This window comes from Pomacea canaliculata, linkage group LG14 (genome assembly GCF_003073045.1).
Source record: "Pomacea canaliculata isolate SZHN2017 linkage group LG14, ASM307304v1, whole genome shotgun sequence".
NCBI classification, from domain to species: domain Eukaryota; kingdom Metazoa; phylum Mollusca; class Gastropoda; order Architaenioglossa; family Ampullariidae; genus Pomacea; species Pomacea canaliculata.
In genome coordinates this window covers 16,491,321-16,510,859 of record NC_037603.1, presented here as the reverse complement: position 1 = coordinate 16,510,859, position 19,539 = coordinate 16,491,321, and the positions used below count along the sequence as shown (strand labels likewise).

At 39.6% G+C, this 19,539-nt stretch overlaps 1 protein-coding gene across 1 annotated transcript in view; it reads right to left on the bottom strand.

The window, feature by feature from the left end:
• LOC112555054 (N-acetylated-alpha-linked acidic dipeptidase-like protein) overlaps nucleotides 1-19,277 on the bottom strand; it is a 28,942-nt gene extending 9,665 nt beyond the window's left edge. The window contains exons 1-7 of the mRNA XM_025223207.1: nucleotides 18,386-19,277; nucleotides 13,083-13,245; nucleotides 12,785-12,928; nucleotides 9,478-9,600; nucleotides 7,912-8,044; nucleotides 7,519-7,683; nucleotides 5,491-5,586 (exon numbers count right to left, since the gene is read on the bottom strand). Of these exons, the coding sequence (XP_025078992.1) occupies nucleotides 5,491-5,586; nucleotides 7,519-7,683; nucleotides 7,912-8,044; nucleotides 9,478-9,600; nucleotides 12,785-12,928; nucleotides 13,083-13,245; nucleotides 18,386-18,720 (1,159 nt within the window). The 5' untranslated portion in view covers nucleotides 18,721-19,277. The remainder of the gene's footprint in view (nucleotides 1-5,490; nucleotides 5,587-7,518; nucleotides 7,684-7,911; nucleotides 8,045-9,477; nucleotides 9,601-12,784; nucleotides 12,929-13,082; nucleotides 13,246-18,385) is intronic.
• Between the last annotated feature and the right edge of the window lie 262 nt (nucleotides 19,278-19,539).

The following is a 19,539-nucleotide window of genomic DNA, read 5'->3' as shown; positions in this document are numbered from 1 at the left end:
TGGAAAAGTACGTCCAACAGTGTGTAGAACGTTTTGATAGAGAAAGAGAAAGAAAGGAAAGGGAAAAAGAAAGAGAAAGAGAAGAAAGGGAAAGAGTGAGAGAAAGGGAGTTTGAGTTAGAAAGACTTAGGCTACAAGCAGGAAGCAGGACAGAAGGGGAAGTAGCTCAATCCACGGGGGGTCCGCGTGGTAACCTGCCCAAACTTCCAATCTTCCGTGAGGATAAAGATGATATAGACTCTTTCATCTTTAGGTTTGAAGCGCATGCAACTGCTCTTAGGTGGGAGGAGCCGCGATGGCCTTTGCTTATGTCAGCTCTTTTACAGGGTGAGGCTTTAACCCTGTATCATGCACTTTGTGCAAGTGGGGTAGTTGATTATGAAACACTCAAGAGGGAATTACTTCAAAAGTATCAGTGTACCGCTGAGGGATTTCGGGAACGATTTAGATCCATCCGACCCGAACCGCAGGAATCAATGGCGGCATTTTTTTCTAGGTTGTCCGGTTTAGCAAACCGTTGGATAACTTTAGCCGAGGCAGACAAAACGTATGATGGTCTTTTGGACCTCATGTTACGAGAACAGATTCTCCAGAGCGTAGCGAAGGAATTAGCTATCTTCCTGCAAGAACGTGAATTTAAGTCCGCAGCCGAGATGATAGCAAGTGCAGAGAAGTACAGGCAGGCGCATGCCAATAAAAGTATGGCGAGGAGAGCCGAGTCGTATCGAGTTGCCAACACCGGGGTGAATTGGCGTCCTCGGTCACCCAAATCTAGGCTTCCTAATAGGCCAAATAGTCCTCGTAAATCAAGTCCCAACAAAACCTTTCCCAAAGGAAGTAACGGGCCGAGAAGGCAAAGAGACGAGGTACTGCGAAGACCTAAGAGAGAGCTCATTTGCTTCGCTTGTAACGAAATTGGACATTTTGCCCGTGAATGCCCTTATGTTAGACGGAGAGAAAACACAGAAGTATCCACTCCGGTAGTAACCAGCGTTTCCATCCTGTGTAGCACTCTTAATAGTGAAGAGATGGATCGACTTCCTCTCTATCCAGGTTATATTAGAGATAAACCCATAACGGTGTTAAGAGATACGGGAGCCACAACAGCAGGCATAAGAGCCTCCCTGGTTAGGCAGTCAGAATACACTGGACAGTCCCAGTCCTGTATTACGTTTGGGGGTAATACGGAAGTCTTTCCAGTCGCTGAGGTACAGGTAGAGACCCCTTTCTATGCGGGTAAACTACGCTGTTGCGTAATAGACGAACCAATAACAGATTTAATTTTGGGTAATATAGACGGGGTAGAGGGAGTGTTGGTGACAAAACCAAAAGCAGCCTTAGTCACAACCAGAGGACAGAAGAAGCGGGAATTGGAACTGCCAATTCCGCTGCATATTCCAAAGCCAGCAATGGACATCACTAGAGAGGAGTTAGTTCGACTCCAGAGGGAGGATCCGACATTGATCACATGCCGAGCTGCAGCCTGTCAAAGGAGCGAAGAAGCCAACCTGGAGACGAACTTCCATCTTCAGCAGGGAATGTTGATTCGATCATCCCGCACCACTACAGGGACTTTTCAACAAGTGGTGGTGCCACAAACACTCAGGGCATCAGTGTTATGTGCGGCTCACGATGGTCTTTTAGCCGGACATGCAGGCGTCCGTGCCACGCTGAATCGGGTGCTCGCCAATTGTTGGTGGCCGGGAGTAAAAAGCGACACCCGAAAGTATTGCCAAACATGTGACGCGTGCCAGAAAACCGTGGCACACGGAAGAAATCGACCAGTGCCACTCGTACATGTGCCAGTCATCGATGAGCCCTTCAAGAGAGTGGCTATAGATATCATGGGTCCTATACATCCATCATCTAATGAGGGCCATACCCATGTATTGAGTATAATAGACATGGCGTCCAGATATCCAGAGGCAATACCGTTAAAAAGAATTGACAGTGTATCTGTGGCTGAAGCACTCTTGGTTGTATTTGCCAGAATGGGTCTTCCCGAAGAAATTCTATCCGACCAGGGGACACAATTCATGTCTGATGTCATGAAGGAATTTCTCAGACTGCTGTCCATCAAGGGTTTACGTTCCACCCTTACCATCCACAAACGAATGGGTGCGTGGAAAGATTCCACGGGACATTAAAACCAATGCTGCGGAAGTTGGTACATCGCCAGCCTCGAGAATGGCATCGCTATCTTCCTGCTCTTTTATTCGCTTGCAGAGAGAAAACTCACGAAAGTACAGGTTTCTCACCATTCGAACTCGTTTTCGGACGACGACCAAAGGGATCACTTGATCTCCTTATCTCAACTTGGACAGAGAAGGAAATCAGTGATGAGGATGCAAAACCTGTTTACCAATACATATATGAGTTGAGAAATCTACTACAGGAAAGCTATCAACTGGCCCAAGAGAATAGCCATAGGACGGCGGCGAGAAATAAACGTTACTTTGACAGAAAAACGCAACAACGAACTCTGCAGGTGGGGGACGAAGTGCTGATAATGTTACCTACGTCCACGAATAAACTACTCATGCAATGGAAGGGACCTTTTCCAGTCATCCGGGAATGTCATCCAGACTACGTGATCCATATGCAGGGAAAAGACCGGGTTATGCACATTAATATGTTGCGCAAATATCACAGACGTGAACCGCCGATTGATGTGAAGATTCCAGACACCACCAAAACGGCTAACTGTGGACAGACCAATGACGATAAACCCATGGCTTTTTCGGATCTTATCTCGGAAGAGATGTGCCCCCAAAGATTTATCATGCCGTCAGGAGTATCCGAGAAGGAATCAAATAGACACCTGGCAAATGTGACCTTATTGATAGCCGATACCGATGATGATTCCGTGGAAATACCAGTTCTTCCTGGGGAGATGGAAGAGGACATAAACAGCATGAAAGTGGGGCCCGACTTGACAGAACTCCAGACCACACAATTGAGGAATATTCTAAAGAATTATCAACACATACTGACCGTGATGCCAGGACAGTTTAACGGTGAAATTGAGCACCAAATTAGACTGACTTCTCCAGAGGTAGTGCGCTTAAGGCCCTATCCACTTCCTTTTGCTCTACAGCAAACCATGGAAAAGGAAGTGATTAAAATGTTACAAATGGGAGTGATTGAACCATCATCCTCACCTTATGCATCACCAGCGTTGTTGGTCAGAAAGAAGGACGGTTCAGTACGCTTTTGTATCGACTACCGAGCCCTAAATAAAATAACAGAGTTCGACTCAGAACCCATTCCGGATCCCGAAACTGTATATAGTCAATTGGGCCGAGCCCAATTTTTCACTAAAATAGATTTGGCCAAAGGATATTGGCAAATCAGAGTTAAAGAAGAAGATAGGCCAAAAACAGCATTTCAAACAACCAAAGGCTTATTTCAATGGACCCGAATGCCATTTGGATTGGCTACAGCTCCTGCAACGTTTGCGAGAGCTATGAGAGCGCTCAATATGGAAAGGTTTTCAGCACATACCTTCTTTGATGATTTACTGGTTGCTAGCGAAACGTGGGAAGAGCATCTGACTCATGTAGAAGGTGTGTTAAGAACCTTAGCCCATTATCAACTCACTGTAAGACCTTCGAAAATTCAGATGGGATTTCGGAGCTTGGAATTCTTAGGACACATAGTGGGGGAGGGGCATCTGCGTCCCAGTCCTGATAAAGTACAGAAAATTCTAAGACTTCCTACTCCTAGCAGTAAGAAGCAAGTGAGAGCACTCTTAGGTCTGATCAGCTACTACCGACGCTATGTTCCTAACTTTGCTACGGTGGTTGCACCCATTACAGAGTTGACAAAAGGAAACAGCCAAAACATATTCAATGGTCGAATGAATGTGTCCAAGCATTAACTCACATCCAAACCGTTCTGTCATCCCAACCCATACTAGCGCTACCAAAGTTTGACAAGCCGTTCATAGTTCAAACTGACGCGAGTGGGGTGGGATTAGGAGCAGTACTCTTGCAGGAATACGGAGGAGATCGTTTTCCAGTGGCCTACGTCAGCCGCAAACTGACAGGTCCTGAAACACGATACAGCACCATAGAACGAGAGTGCCTGGCAATAATATGGGGAATTTCGAAACTCTCTCGTTATCTTTACGGAAGAAAGTTCATTTTACAGACAGATCACAAACCCCTTGTGTTTTTAAAAAACATCTGTATATCATAATTCTCGAATTATGAGGTGGATGCTAGCTCTTCAAGAGTTTCAGTTTTCAGTTGAGACGATTAAGGGAACAGAGAATCTTCTCGCTGACAATCTATCCCGGGTCGAGTGGGACCAATTTATCCCGTAGAAGTAAAAGAAAGAAAAACTGTTAAATTGATTTTTTTCATTCTTTTTTTTTTCAGGAGGGGAGGAATGTAACGGATAAGTACTTAGTAGAGGGGGTTAGGAGGGAAGATCGACAACCGTGGTTGATCTGATTTAGTGTAGTGGGCTGGAAGTTGTTTGCCCTTGAGCAAATGACGTAAACTGGGACGTCAAAATAAGGTGACGTAAAAGATAGAGGAAATTAACGTTAGAGAAAATAACGGTGGGCAGAGAGCAGACGGCGAAACAAAAGTTGGAGCTGGTGGATTTTTCTCGGGACTTTCTCGCAACTGCTGCGACAGCGGAAAAAGTATTACGGGAAGTAATACCGTGGGTAAACTACAGGTGGATGTACTTCACAGGTCGTGAGTCACTGTAGTCCGTGTTCGCACCGTGGGGGAGCTCTGTGGCTTGGGCATCCCAGTTTCTTGGCGGGGTCAAGAAACTAAACACTGGTATCAGCGAGAAAAGAACAGAAAACTTGGTGCAAGACTGGGGCACCGACTTCCATCTGTCGCCTGGAAGGGGCAGCTCTTCACAGCCTGAGAGTAAGCGCCGGTGGAGGAAAGGTTTCCTCCCGGCCTTCAGCGAATCTAACATCATCCGGCCAACATCTAGGAGGCGGCCGCATGCGCAAGATCGAGACGTCTGCTTATAAACTGTGGGTACTGTGAAAAACCATTTATTTTCAATCATAAATAGACTTCGTGGAAAGAAGATCAGTGGGATTAATTGGAATAGAGGACTTGGGAGGGTCTCAAAGACTTTAAAATAAGAGGTTGATGTTTCATCGGGAGCGAACATTGGGTTCTTCATCAGTGACAATAATTTAGGAGAGTCGATTTTATTGTTACCTTTAATATTATGTGGGATGAATGATAACATATTGGTAATACATCTTGTGTGGCGAATGAAGGAGTGAATCTATGAGTGTGGATTTTGCCTTTGTTTCATTTGACTTTGTATTTGATTTGAATAATTATTTGTGCCTCTAAGAAGGTACGCCCACCCTCAAGCGATCAGGATATTTTGGTTTGTGGAAAGAATGCGCATGTCTGCGGACGGTCCGTGACATGGATTATTTGCCTGAAGTTGCTATCATGTTCTTTTGTTGACCCGAATTTTGTTAAAGCTACTAAAACCGACCCTTTTCACTGGTGCCATGAATGTTGGCTACAATATTCTTCACTGTCACTTGTCTTTCTTTGTTGAAGGTTGTCATACGCAGTGAGATGTTACCATCTGCACAAAAGAATTGTATCTTACATATAAAAAAAGCAAAAACAAAAAGTCAGCTAAATTAAATAAAGTTTTATCAAAGAATGTTACTTGAAGAAATCAGAGTATGCAAATATGAACATGTTTGTGTACAACAAGGGAAAATTGGAAGGCAAATAAAAGTCCAGTAACTATTTTTTTTTCAAAACCATCATTGTCACCATTTTCACCAAACACTGCTGTTCCTTTCTCTGCAACCCCCCACCCCTTCTAAAAACATTACATATAATAATAATAAATGCAAAATTTGTAAAGCGCATACACACACTCCTGAAGAAACATGCTCTTAGCGCTTAAGAACAAGAACGAAACATGGACAACATATGAGGGATTGGAAAACAAATAATATATGAACTATAAAAGAATCAACAACAGTACCAACGAAGAATAAAATCGAATACAGAAAGCATGAGGAACCCAATAACAAGAACAAAAGCTGAGAGTAAGATGAGATTGCAAAAAGCAGGGAAGGGTATGAAAAAAGACTAGCATTGTGGGAAAGGTTGTCAGCAGTAATGTTTATGGGAAGAGATGAGTTTTCAGTGCACATTTAAAGGATTCAATAGTGGGTAGGTGGCGGATATGGAAAGGGAGAGTTCCATTGTTTTGCTGCACAATAACTAAAAATCCTGTGGCCATATGTTGTTGTTCTGGTGACAGGAAAAGTAAGGAGACAATCATCAGACGAGGAGTGGAGTTATCTAGCTGAGATGTAAGTGTTGCAGTATTCCTGGGTTTTAGTCAAAACATGAATACTGGACTTAGATCAACACACATGCTCTCATCGCCTTGCTGTTTAAGCCATGTCTCAGTGATGATGAAAATATTAAGGTGGCAATCTGTGACAAACTCTTCAATGTTCACACGCTTCAGTGACTATTGTGCTGATGATACAGACTGGACGTTGAAAAGCCCATCATGGAGGCGAGTGTTTAGTTGTCGGGTGGGGGAAATTAGGCAGTCTCCTGTTCTCATATGACCATGTTGATTTGGTCGGTCCTGTTTCCAGCTGATGTTACGGATGATGACATTAAATGGTACACTTTGATCGCAATGATGCTGATGATGAATCATAGAATCTTTACAATGACTGTGAATGCTCAAATACTACGCACATTGCAGAAGGGAGTGTTCAAATGACGTGGGGGAAACATGATCCAGTAGAGAGCTGACAACATACAGCAAAGAAGAAGCAGAATCTATGTCAGAACTTGGTGACGAGGGACATGCAGCAGAATAAGGATGAGCGGCAGAGCAGGTGAAGAATTTTCCAAAAGGCACTGTTTACAATGACCTTCATGGTAGTGACAGATTTGAATTCATTGTCTTTATGGGGTGTCATAATTCACAAAATCATAGTAAAGAGAATGTTTCCTCAAAATGTCAATTAAACAGGCAGGAAGTTTATGGGTAGCAAGGTGATTCAACACTGCTGACTGAGAAGTTGTGTAGACAACTGTACAGTCATGTAGCAAAAGTGTTCATGAAATGAGATTTGAAAAATAAAAATAAAATTCAGAAATATTTAAAAAATATAAAGCAAGACAAACACAATAACAGATAATAGATTAATTTTATATTAATATTGAAATAATTAGAGGAGAACCTAAAGTTTTAGAAAATAGAAAACAAACAGTAAGAATTAGATCGAAATTATGGCAGAGAATGTAACTGTTACAGTAAAATCCACAGAAACAGAAAGCAAGGCAATTACAAGCAGTAAAAAAGGTAACAAATGAAAGTTTAAGAGAAACAAATACAACTTGTAACTAAAAGAAATCTATTGATTTAAATAAGCAAACATGTTGCACAAGAAAGCAGAAAAGTCGCTGCAGAACAAAGCAACTCAGTTTGTCAAGTGCAGCTTTGTTTCCAAAATCCTTGCTTCCAACTTACTGTTGTATTTCGTTCCAATGGTATAAGTGACCTGTAGTCTTCCTGACCATGTAGTTGGTGCCACAACACTTCCTTCTTCCTGTGACAAGACTTTAAATAATAATGTGGCTGTTTCCATGGAAATGGTTTGAACAGGGATCCTGGGCACCAGCAAGTGTGAAGAGTCTTAAAGAAAGAAAAAAAATCCGAGCATTTTAAAATGATCAACAGATCATTCTACCTTACAATAAAATAGTTCATGCAATTTCAATAAAGTGATCATTCTATTCAGATTCAAAGAGCATAGTGTAATGAAGAAGGAAAAAAAAGAGCCTGATTTCTAATCCTTCTCTATTCCTCACTAACCTCTGTTATCAGTTATGAATAATTTAATTGCTGTGTCAACTGAGGTACCTGTGGTATATATGGCAGCAGCAGCATACGGAATATAGGAAATATTAGAGGGAGTGTCAGGGTTGTCAGAAGCATCTGCTGGGTCCCAGTACACAATAACACCCACTGCACCCTCATCAGCAACATTTTGTACCTGCAACACCACCATATCTCAACATATGCAAATGCCTTTAAATCAAACAAAAAGACTATGTCAACGTTACTTCTGTCAGCAAATCAAGGGAACAAACTGTAAATAAGCAGAACTGACATCTGTTAAATTAACACCATTTTTCACTGCTTAATGACAAAGTTCATTTATTCATTGTCCACTGAGTGGTACTGGTTGTTGCAGGGAGCACAGGGATAAAGGCAGCAGCTGACAAGGCCCACCGTTATATCTGTCTTGAGTGACAGTAAGCAGGAATTGGATGGGATTACCTGACCACTCCCTCACATTCGTTAAGCCAGTTCTTCCTCTAGCTACTGCAGGTCTTGCATTGAACAACCAGACCACTCCTTCACATTTGTTAAGCCAGTTTTCCTCTAGCCACTGCAGCATCAACCACTTTTCAGGGTACCTTGAGGGGCAGTCTTAAATAGAGTGTTGTGTTGTGTTTATGTGAAAGAGTGTTGTGTTGTCTTGACAGTCACCTATGGTTGTGTAAAAGAAAACTCCCATTTGAATATCCAGCCGTACTGCACTTATTGAGCTCTTATATAGCATTTCAATGACTTGGACAAGACTTTTTTTAATGTTGAACCTCCTCTTAAGTCACCTCAAGAAGTGCTTTCTATAAGAAGGAAGCCATTGCTGTCTTCAGTGAGTAAGGTCATGTTGTCTTGGTGAGGGTCCTTAGAAGTTGGTAGGCCTTTCTGCTGTCACCACGTCCAATTCCCTCTTCTTTGGTCTAGCACTGGCCCTCAATCCCCCGCCCAGCAATGGCACAATTCACTTCTGGAAGCTGTTTTGGGATTGGTTTCCTCTCTCTTCAATGCCCTCCTTGAGTCACAAATCTAGGATGTCATTCATGATCCAGGTTTGCTTCTTCTTTCTCTCATCCTAGTGCTTTCTGGCTGATGACAGTTTGATGTTTTCAGTGCGAGTATTTTGGCCTTGATTTCCATAAGGTTTTGGTCTTGCAGCTTCTCCAAACAAGAGTCAGCTACTTAATAACTGTTCTAATAACTAGCAATGAAAAAGCACTGAAATAAAACATCGATAAATGGCAGTGAGGTAGCTAGAAAAAGCACTTACTAACAGAAATATAAACTGCTAAACATGTTCAAATAAAATAAATTACATAATGGATGAAATGAAACAGATTGTAGATTTCCAGCAAGAGAGACAAGTTTTGCTTATTTGCTGATGGAATATCCGATTCTTAAAATACTATTTCACCTAACTTTTTCATGAAAGCATGATCCTAAGGTAATATTACTCAAGTCTTTAGTAAATTCTTCTAATTGTAATGTTAGATCCATGTTCCTCTAATCTGCTGTGGTAAAAAAAAAATTAACTTAATACTGAACAAATGTTTCATTTTTGCAAGCACAGCATTTTGGCAGCATGACACGAAAACTTACCTTTTCTGCAAGAGACAATTTCCCAGCTCTGAGCAAGATTATACGATTCTTGAGAACCACACCTTTAGCTTGCAAAACCAGAAGGTCTGATTCACTTCCATAATGACCATACAACAGAGCTCCCTGCACAAGAAGAAAAACGGACTTGTCAGAATTTCAGTAAGCAGTCAGATATAGATGTGGCACAAACTGTCTTATGTCTAATGTGATAAAATTTCTCATTTTAGACACATTATTCATATCAGCCAAATACAACACATTCTTTCATGTCAGACATTGTAATGAGCTGTGGCAGGTCCTACATTGTTTTGTGAAAGAATGGTGTCTTGGGTCTGACGTCTTGTGTGCGTCATTTGTTCCATGTCACTTAAAGCAGAAAAAGACGTCTTATATAAGAGAAAAGCAGTTGGTCTAAAAATGGGGCGGGAAAACAACGGTCTTCGCCTGCAATCTTCTTTATAACTCTCTCAGTGACATTCCTCTGAATTTGTGCCTCTTGGATTCAATTCACCTACATCTTTTCATCCTCATCACCTGTGGGAGATTGTCGAGCGTTGTGTTGTGTGTGTGTGTAATATGTCGTGCAGTGTATGTTCGCCCTATCACATATTGCGTATTTGAACAGATAGTGTATGTATAGCTGTGTGTATCGTTGGGAGGTTAATCAAGTAACGCGAAGGGTAGTACCATTCAGGTCAACAGCGATAGGGTTAGCACAGCAGGATTAGAAGCAGAGTTTGCCATGCCCTAGAGCAGGGGTGGGCAATTAATTTTCCCAAGGGGCCGGATGAGAAACTGGGATGGTTCTAGAGGGCCGGATGAGAAACTGGGATGGTTCTAGAGGGCCGGATGAGAAACTGGGATGGTTCTAGAGGGCCGGATGAGAAACTGGGATGGTTCTAGAGGGCCGGATGAGAAACTGGGATGGTTCTAGAGGGCCGGACTAATATAGTTAACTCAGTTTTACCCAATACTGTATATATAGTATATTTACTGGTGGGCGGCCAGCGGGCGGGCCGGTCAGAGACAGGAGGCGGGCCGGATCCGGCCCGCGGGCCGGCGTTTGCCCAGGTCTGCCCTAGAGGGACAAGTGAAAAGAGCTAAGAGAGGTTGCATTAGATGAGGGTTTGGAAGGGAAAGAGATTAAGGAGTTTGTTGAAAAAGAATTACTGCTTTGGAGACAAGTAAGGGTAAACAATGCACCAAAGGATCGAACAGATAGGTTACCTGCTGGAATTGCAGCAAAGAGTACTACTCCTGTAACTGTCCATAGAAGGGAAAAGCTCAAAAGCATAACCGCAAATGTCATACTAGGCAAAGAAATGGATGATCGAAAAGTGACCACCGGAAAGGATTCTGGTAGATGTTGTTCCATTTACCTTGACAATGGGTGTAACTATTCAGCAATAGTGCAGAGATATTTGGTCAGTGACAAAACTGCTGCAACTCCCTGCCACATCTTTCTCCTGCACCCTTGTACTATATTTACCCTTTTTATATTTGTTGATTAGTCTGTCCTTCCACCATCTCTTTGCTGATAATTTTTCTTATTACTGTAACCTGTCTCTTTACTGTCTGTTGTACTTTAATATATGCATGATTCTGCACTAAAAATATTGCACATATTATTATCAACATATTATTGCAACCTGATGCACGAAGAGGAATAGATAGATTATTGCATCTCTAGTCCCTTGTAGTAACAGCAAGGCTTATAATTGTACAATATCTCTATCTAGTTGGAGCTTACTGAATAAAATGCTTGAGTCACATGATTTCTTGTCATATATAGACAATGAGTAAATAAATCTTCATCAGTATGTCTTGCTGAAATACTTTGAAAGATCAAACCAGTCTACATAACTGATGATCGATTTTACAGTGAGAAAGCCATATATATTTAGCAGGAGGAAAACCTTTTTCATGCCATGTTCACTAAACTATAAACAGTTGTGTATTCAGACCTTGTGTCAACATCTTTGGTCTTTGTGCACTTCAGCAGTGCTGACAAAAGAAGTGTGATAAATCCTTTAGCTAATGTCAATAATATGCCTACCACCCATTCTACTGCCCTTAACTGGAGATCTGTTTGCACACACAAGTTCCCTTTCTATTACCACCTTTAAGGCCAAACTTAAGACACATCATTTCAGAACGACTTCATTGTGACCCTGTCCTGACCCTGATAGATATAATGTGTGTCTGTATTTACTTTGTGTCTGAGCAGTCTGGAGTAGAAGTCAGCATATCTGTTACAAGTGAATATGGATGCATGGTTGTTTATGATTTAGTCAATATATGATTTATGTAAAGCGCTCCGAGCAAAATGTTTTTAGAAAGGCACTATATAAATCCTCATTATTATAATTCATTCATGTTTTAACACAGTACTTTTTTTAAATAACAGGCTGGCCAGTGTGCAGATATTTTAAATAAAACTGACTTTGCAATACAAGACAATCATCATGTTGAAGCATCTTTAGCTCCACCCTTCATAGTCCCAAATCTAATAATCTATGACTACCAACTTAGAATCTGCTCACTTCGTGTTCTCTTGTATTCCAAAACCCTTATAAGACTTATGCATTGAACTGAGTAGTTTGTTTAGGGATTCGCCAAACTTTCAGATACATTATTGTTGATCATGCAACATGCCATCTTGCTGAAAGAGGACCACTGAGATTCTGTAGCATCTTCAGGGTTTTTTTATATTCTTTATACATTGTCTTTCTATGTGTTGAGGGTACCACTGTGTAAACTTATCGGTATATATGTGCTGTATATGTTACTTGACAAGTCTATAAAACATCTATTATATTATTAGAAGCACTTCATATATGCTCTATAAATTATCTATTATATTATATATGAGCGCTTAATATGCACTCTTTAAATCATCTGCTGCATTATTATAAGATTAAATGATATATTTGTTTGCTTTAGTTTTAGCTTCTCTTTTAGAGAAACTTCTTCCAAGAGTAAACAATACTTCATGTAACATAATCCATTTTTAATTCGAAGCTTTTATTTTTGACAAATAATCAGATTGCAATGAAGAGTCCAAAGTGTTTCCTGTGAGGGTTAATTATTCCGTTAGTATTGTCCTGACCTACATGCTGGTAATGCAAGCTATGTGTCCTGCAACAAATGAGTTGTGACCAAGACAATAAATGAACATCTTGTTTCCAGATTTCATGAAAGGAAAGGCAAAATAAATACAGAAGTTATCTATTCTACATACACATTTGAATTTGTTCTATTAAAACAGAGGCTTCAAGCAAAGGAATGGTTCAAATATTTTACTTACTTCAGCTATGCCTGCAGGTGAGAAGGCCACAAATGGGTATTTCCAATTTTCTGTGATGGTTTGTGAGGCAAGGGTATGGGTGTCATCACCAGCATTTGTAAGCCTGATGCTTTCTAGTACAGTGTCATTGCCCTTGTGAAATACCTGCAACAAGGTTCTCCCAACAATAAGACTATCTCTGTATAAATTACTGAGTCAAATAAACGAAGATTTCTACACATTTATACCTTATACACGATTATCTTTTGCGGTTTATTCATTTAAGAAAACTATTACAAATACTTATCTGTTTCATTACCTGGAGATGATTAGGTTGACCAGGGTCACAATAAGTCACCATGACCTCATGCTCCTCAACATGGAGGTCGTCCAATGTAAGTTGCTCCAAAACCTGGTGAACATGCTGCTCTAATCTGTGCTCGAACAGACTGTCAGACACTGGATCCTGATAGCTAAACTCTCTGTCAAGCATCATGCAGAAAATCAGTACACCTCACAGGATAGCAGAATGAAGCTGAATGTTTCAATTAAAGTAATATTTATTTTTGCAATCTACACAGCTTTAAAAAAAAAAAAAAGACTGGTCTGAATTGAAGAAGTGGCTCTGATGTACTACACTCTTGCAGATGGTACCTTAATAACGGCTCTCTATAGTTCCATGGTTCTCCCCTAAGGGTACAGCAAGGATTATGCAGCAACATAAATAATTATTGGGCCTTATTACACTGCAGGAGGCTTGTTCAGCACTAAAGAATATGAAAAATAAAAGCCCAGGCCCAGATGGTTTTACTGTTGAAGTAAAAAAAATTTTTTTTTTAATTTTTCTTTGACGATATTGGAACTTGCTTGTTAGATCAAGTAATGAAAGTTTTGAAAAAGGCCAGTTATCAGTCTCACAAAGGCAAGGGATAATTACCTGTTTGCCTAAAGACCAGAAACCAAAACAGTTTATTGAAAACTTGATGCCAATCTCTCTGTTGAATGTAGCCTACAAGATTGCATCAGCTTGTATTGCTAAATGATTACGCGTGCTACCGCTGGTGATTGATGAATGTCAGAGACGATTTATGAAAGGTAGATATATATGGGGGATAATATTCGGATGACTTATGATGTACTTAACTTTGCACATGCTAATAATATCCCTGGATTATTGCTAACTGTAGACTTTGAGAAAGCGTTCAATTCTGTATCCTAGTTATTTATTGAAAAATCTTTCAAGTTGTTTGGTTTTCCAGAGTCTATCATAAAATGGTTTGTCACATTGTACAATAATGCATCTGTATATATTTCAATGTGCAATACTCAGGTTGGTTTAGCTTCAAAAGAGGTTGCAGGCAAGAGGATTCAATCTCACTTTATTTATACTTAATCTGTGCCGAGTTACTTTCACTAATGATAATGAAAAATAATAAAATAAGGGGAATAAAGATTAAGGAGGAAGAAGTGCTGTTGGCTTTATTCGCAGATGATAGTCCATGCTTTCTAGATGGTAGCAAAAAATCTTCTTTTAACGAAGCTATTAACACACTAGATATATCTCAGGGTTAAAAGTTAACAATGACAAGACTCAAGCAGTCTGGATAGGTAGCATGAAAAATAGACATACTAGATATATGAGAGACAGGAATTTCAAGTGGAACCCGGGAATTTTCAATATTCTGGGTACATTAAATTTTCTGTTAACTTGGAGCAAATTGTTAACTTAAATTTTCTAGACAAAATACAGGAAATGGAAAAAAATCTTACAGTGTAGGGAAAAGAGACATTTAACACCCCTGGAGAAAATAACAGTCATGAAATCTCTTGTAATAGCTAAGATGGTTCACCTGCTAACTACCTTACCCGACCCCCCCCCCCCTTGACTTGATACAAAGAATTGATAACAAACTATTTTCCTTTGTTTGGAATGGAGAAGAGATGTAAGCTGTAAGCAATATCACAAGGGAAGACTAACAAATGTTGGATCTTAACTTTTTCATAGCCACACTCAAAATCAGCTGGTTAAGACATCAGAAACTTAACAGTGGGAGTATTACTAGCTTGAGGTCAGTTATTTCTCCAGAGTTAGTGAAGCTTGATACTTGTGGTGGTCAATATGCTAATATGGTAAGGAAAAACTTTCAAAAATCCATTCTGGCAAGATGTGATGAGGCATTACAAAAAGTTTATTAACAAGTGCATTCCAACATTTAGTGAAGAATTTCTCGGGAAGTCCATTCACTTTAATGGTAATATTATTAGAGGCAAATAAGTTGTATATGCATTAAGAAATGGTTGGATGCAAAAGTTAAAAAAAAAAAGGAGACCTCACTAATGTTGTTGGTACATTTCTGACTCTTGAAGAATTCTGTTATATATCTTGCCTTAACTAGCATGAATCCCTTAACCTAGATGGACCTGATCCAGTCCATAAAACAATATTAAGTAAAGTGTAATTGCCTGTTAGTCTCTTAGAATGATCATGTTAATAGGGGACGGGCTATTATAAGAAAAGGGAATAAAGAAGTTTCAAAAATTCTTCAAGGCAAAGTGTACCCATCTGCACTCAGAAAGTGGAAGGTAGAATTTAAAGAAGGTAACTGGGCTGATATATTTGTAAACCCCTTTTATACTACTATAGATACCCAGTACAGATGGTTTCAGATAAGAATTTTACATTGGATCCTACCCACAAACTAATTTCTTTATAAATGTAAGCTCACTACATCTCCTTTTTGTTGTTTTTGCAAACAGGATATGGTTTACGCAATGAAACCATTGAACACATATTTTGGCACTATTCATTGAGTAAAAACTTTTGGATCCAAATATGGAATATGTTAAATAACCAGAACTATTCAGAGGAAATTATGATCTGTAAAGAAATTGTGTTATTTTGTACTGGTAAAACTGAGGGGGTTGACAAACCTTTAAACTTCATTTATTCTTCTAGCAAAATTTTTTTATATATAAATTAATTATAAATGCAGATTCCTGAAGGCAATACTGATAGTGGATATGTTTATTATTCTGCTTGCCTAAGTTTCCACTTCTTTCGTTCAATATATGACTATAAGTCCTGTTGACTGCAGACTGTAATGTTTAAATGCAAATACTGTCAGCTATACAAAGGCTTTTGTGAAAAGTGGCAAAAAACTGTATAATGTAATTATTAATGAGACTTCCTTTTATGACTTAAATAGTATCTCCAAGAACAGCCACCAGCTTCAAAATCAGTAGCAGCTTGGTAAGCACTCTTTGTTAAAAGCAGTGCAAAACATGGCAACAAGTAGAAACTTACAAGAGTATGGACTGTGATACAACCAGTACCTCATAACACAAAACAGCATCATTTTCTGATTTTGTAAAAGGGAAGGTTTGTTTTGATAGTGTTGTCTACAGGTTCAACCTGTTTGCAACCTGTCCCTTTGGAGCTATAAAATAATCCTAGATCCTATCTTGTTGACAGCCAACACTTTGCAAACCACTGAAACTGAATAGCTTTGTCCCAGTTGTTTAAGGGCAGGCACCCTAACTCAATTGGCTCAGCTAGCTACAGACTGCATTGCTGTTTTTGTTGGGCGGCAGGAGAACTGGTGTTACATTCCAACAGGTGGGCTGACAGAGCCGCCACAGATGTTTCATGTGACACTAGTGGCAACACCTAGCCAAGACAACCTCTTTTCTTTCCAATCTGCATGCTAGTAAGCAGCCTGAACATGTAGATCTTGACTTGTTTGGTAATCGGTAGTAAAGTGAAGCTAAATTTCATGTCATGTGTTAGGCCACAGTGCAACAAATACAACATGGATATGGGAGGTGAAGAGGGGTGTATCTGAACATTGAGCTGTGCTCTCACTTCTCTACTATTTCTTTTCCATCTGAGTTGTTGTGCCTAACCTTTCTATAACATTTTCATCCACCCACAACTCAAACCCCCAGCTAGTTAAAGTAAAATTTGATCACTGAATCTATATAAAGAAATGATATCTATAATTACAGTTAACAATTTTTATTTGATAAAATGCAAGACTTACATGAGTGCCTCACAAAAACTGACAGCCTTGGATATAAACAGTCTACTGGCAGACTCTAATGGTTTAGCTCTAATGTACTTTTGAAAGATTCAATTTGACGAACTGATGGCAGGGGATTAGACAAGCATGCTTCTTTCTCTCATGACAAACTAATGTTTTCTTTTTTTACTTTATGATTTTACTTTTTTAATTATGTTGAGAAAACAGTGGGGTAGGTAGCCTTTAGTTAATTAGTGAATGTGAACTATTTGGAAAGATCCTCTGCTGATGTCAGTTCTGAAGGCTAGTACAACAGCCAGATTCTATGTGGCTACGTACTGTCAGTTTTAAGAACACAACAAGGTCTGATTCTGTGTATAGCCACTTGTTACACCTCAGGCATGTGTATTCTCTGCAGATTCATGTAAAGCTCATAGCAGGTATTTCTCTGCTAAAGATGCAGACTGTTCTTATTTCTATCTGTATTATGCATGTATTATATGCAAGTCATTACATAATTGGTTTAACACTGTTGACTCATACATGACTGTTGTCATCATGCACATTTTGGTCACTATGCATTCAAGTAACAACAGTTATCAATACACAATAAACTGCCTGTGTCCAGTGTATTAACTTTAAAGCAATTAGTCATGATTATCTCCTTATAACAGATTTCAGGTTTAAAAAGTTATTGCTTGGCTACATTTATATTAGAGAGTTATCATAATCAGGCAACAGTTACAAAAGAGATAATGAGCCATGTAAAGTGATACACAGCTTTACAGTGTGAATATATGATCAGGCAGCTGTACACTATAAATATTTTCTTAGCTGACACTAAAAACGTCTTGGTTTTGCTACAAAAATAAACTTGGTGCTACATATAAGTTCATGGTGTAGTCATAGCTGACAGTAATCTACTTTAAGTTTTCTTATTTTAAGATTAAGTTTTAAGACAGTTTAGTCCTGAATTAAATGATATTCAAACATTTTGCAACTTTTTATCCTTCAGAAATTTTTTGACCAAGCCCTATTTCCTTTTAATGTATTTAATTTTTAATACTATAATAAAATAAAGGAGCAATAATAATAGTTTATTTTTAGACTGAATACCGCACCCAAGCTACTGGTAGTTTTCATAAAAGTGTCGATCTGATGAGTCATTATAAAATGCAACTGAGATAAGTGCATACAATGGTTGACACGCTCTAGGCTTGCGATACCATAGTTTGGTGTCATATTTTTATTCTCAACATTTGTTAACTGTCTGTAAGATCATTAAAACTTGTAATAAATATAGTATTTCATAAAGTTTCTCACCTTGATTAACCTTTGGGATCGGAAACATAAACTGTCACAAAAAGTTGTTTATGTATGAAAATGTTGATTTAAATCTTGTCCTTACTATGCAATTCGAGTTTGCATTATTTACTTCGTTATTTCTTTATCAGAAGCGGTTAATGTGTTGCCAAAAATAACCTGGCAGAAAAAAAAGGGTGTTTACGTGTGACATCTCATTCGAGTCACTGTTGGTGTTTTGATGTTTGCACTTCCATGCGCAAGTCATTACCAAAAACTACAACTACATATGTTTACTTACTGCGAGAATTTCAAGACATGTTCCCCACGAATGCGATACATGATATCCTCGTGCAATGCCGCAAGTTTTGACTGCTCGGAATCATCCTGAAGCACTCCGTCACACTTTGAAAATTCTATGTTGGTGATTTGACTCTGGCTCTCTCTTACGTAAAATCCGAGACAAAATCCAAGGAGAAACAGCACACATAAGCCGATGATAACCAACGAAAATGTCCACACACTCAAAGGGCGACGAGGTTTCGTCACTGAAGTTTTAGATTCAGCCCTTCTCAAAGCTCTGGCCTGACCTGTGTCGTTTACTGACACGGGAGAGTACGTGCTCCGTGCCGCCATCTTTTGAAACTCTTGAAAGTTTTGTTCGAGGGGAGAGAAGCGGCAACAGTTTGTCGTAGTTGCTTGATCACATTATTCCGCCAGCAGTCCAGTTTTATTTTTTAAAATTTTAACATAACTGACCTCATGTTTATGGGGGGCATAATATGCAAATAGTTACAAAATTATTAAATGTTTTGAAACTTCTTGAAAGTTTTCTTCAAGGGGAGAGAAGCGGCAACAGGTGGTTTGTGATAAACGTCACATCAATCCCCCTGCAGGTCAGCTTTTAATTTTTTCCGTAACTTACCTCATATTTATGAGGAGCATAATCTTCAAAATAGTTATACCTTTCTCAAACGTTCTAATCTTTGTAAATATTTATTGTGCAGGGCGAGTGACGACACGGCAGTAGGAGGACAAAGAAGCTCGCAGCTGTCTTTGTTGTCGGGCTACCTCCGGCTCGCAGGTGCAAAGACCTCCACCTGTACTAATTGTTCCCATTCAGCCTTTTTATTCGGTGGTTGTACTACTGTCGACGGCTCAGTCGGAGCACACATTTGTAGTCCACTTTCGCGTTTTAGCAACACAAGTGTCAACGTGTGCTGTAGATCGTGTTCGTGCTGCTATATATATATAGAGTTGTTGCTGGTGCATGCTGGGAGTTTAATGGCACGCTGCAACTGTAAAACGCCGACTAAAGCAGTTGTGATAAGTCAGAGACATTAGATAAGTAAAGCAATCTTAGACCACAGACGTGCATAGGTGAACCATGGAGCTGTTAGTCTCAGCGAATGAATGCGACTAAACCGGAAGCTTTGTACACACCAGACTCGTTCT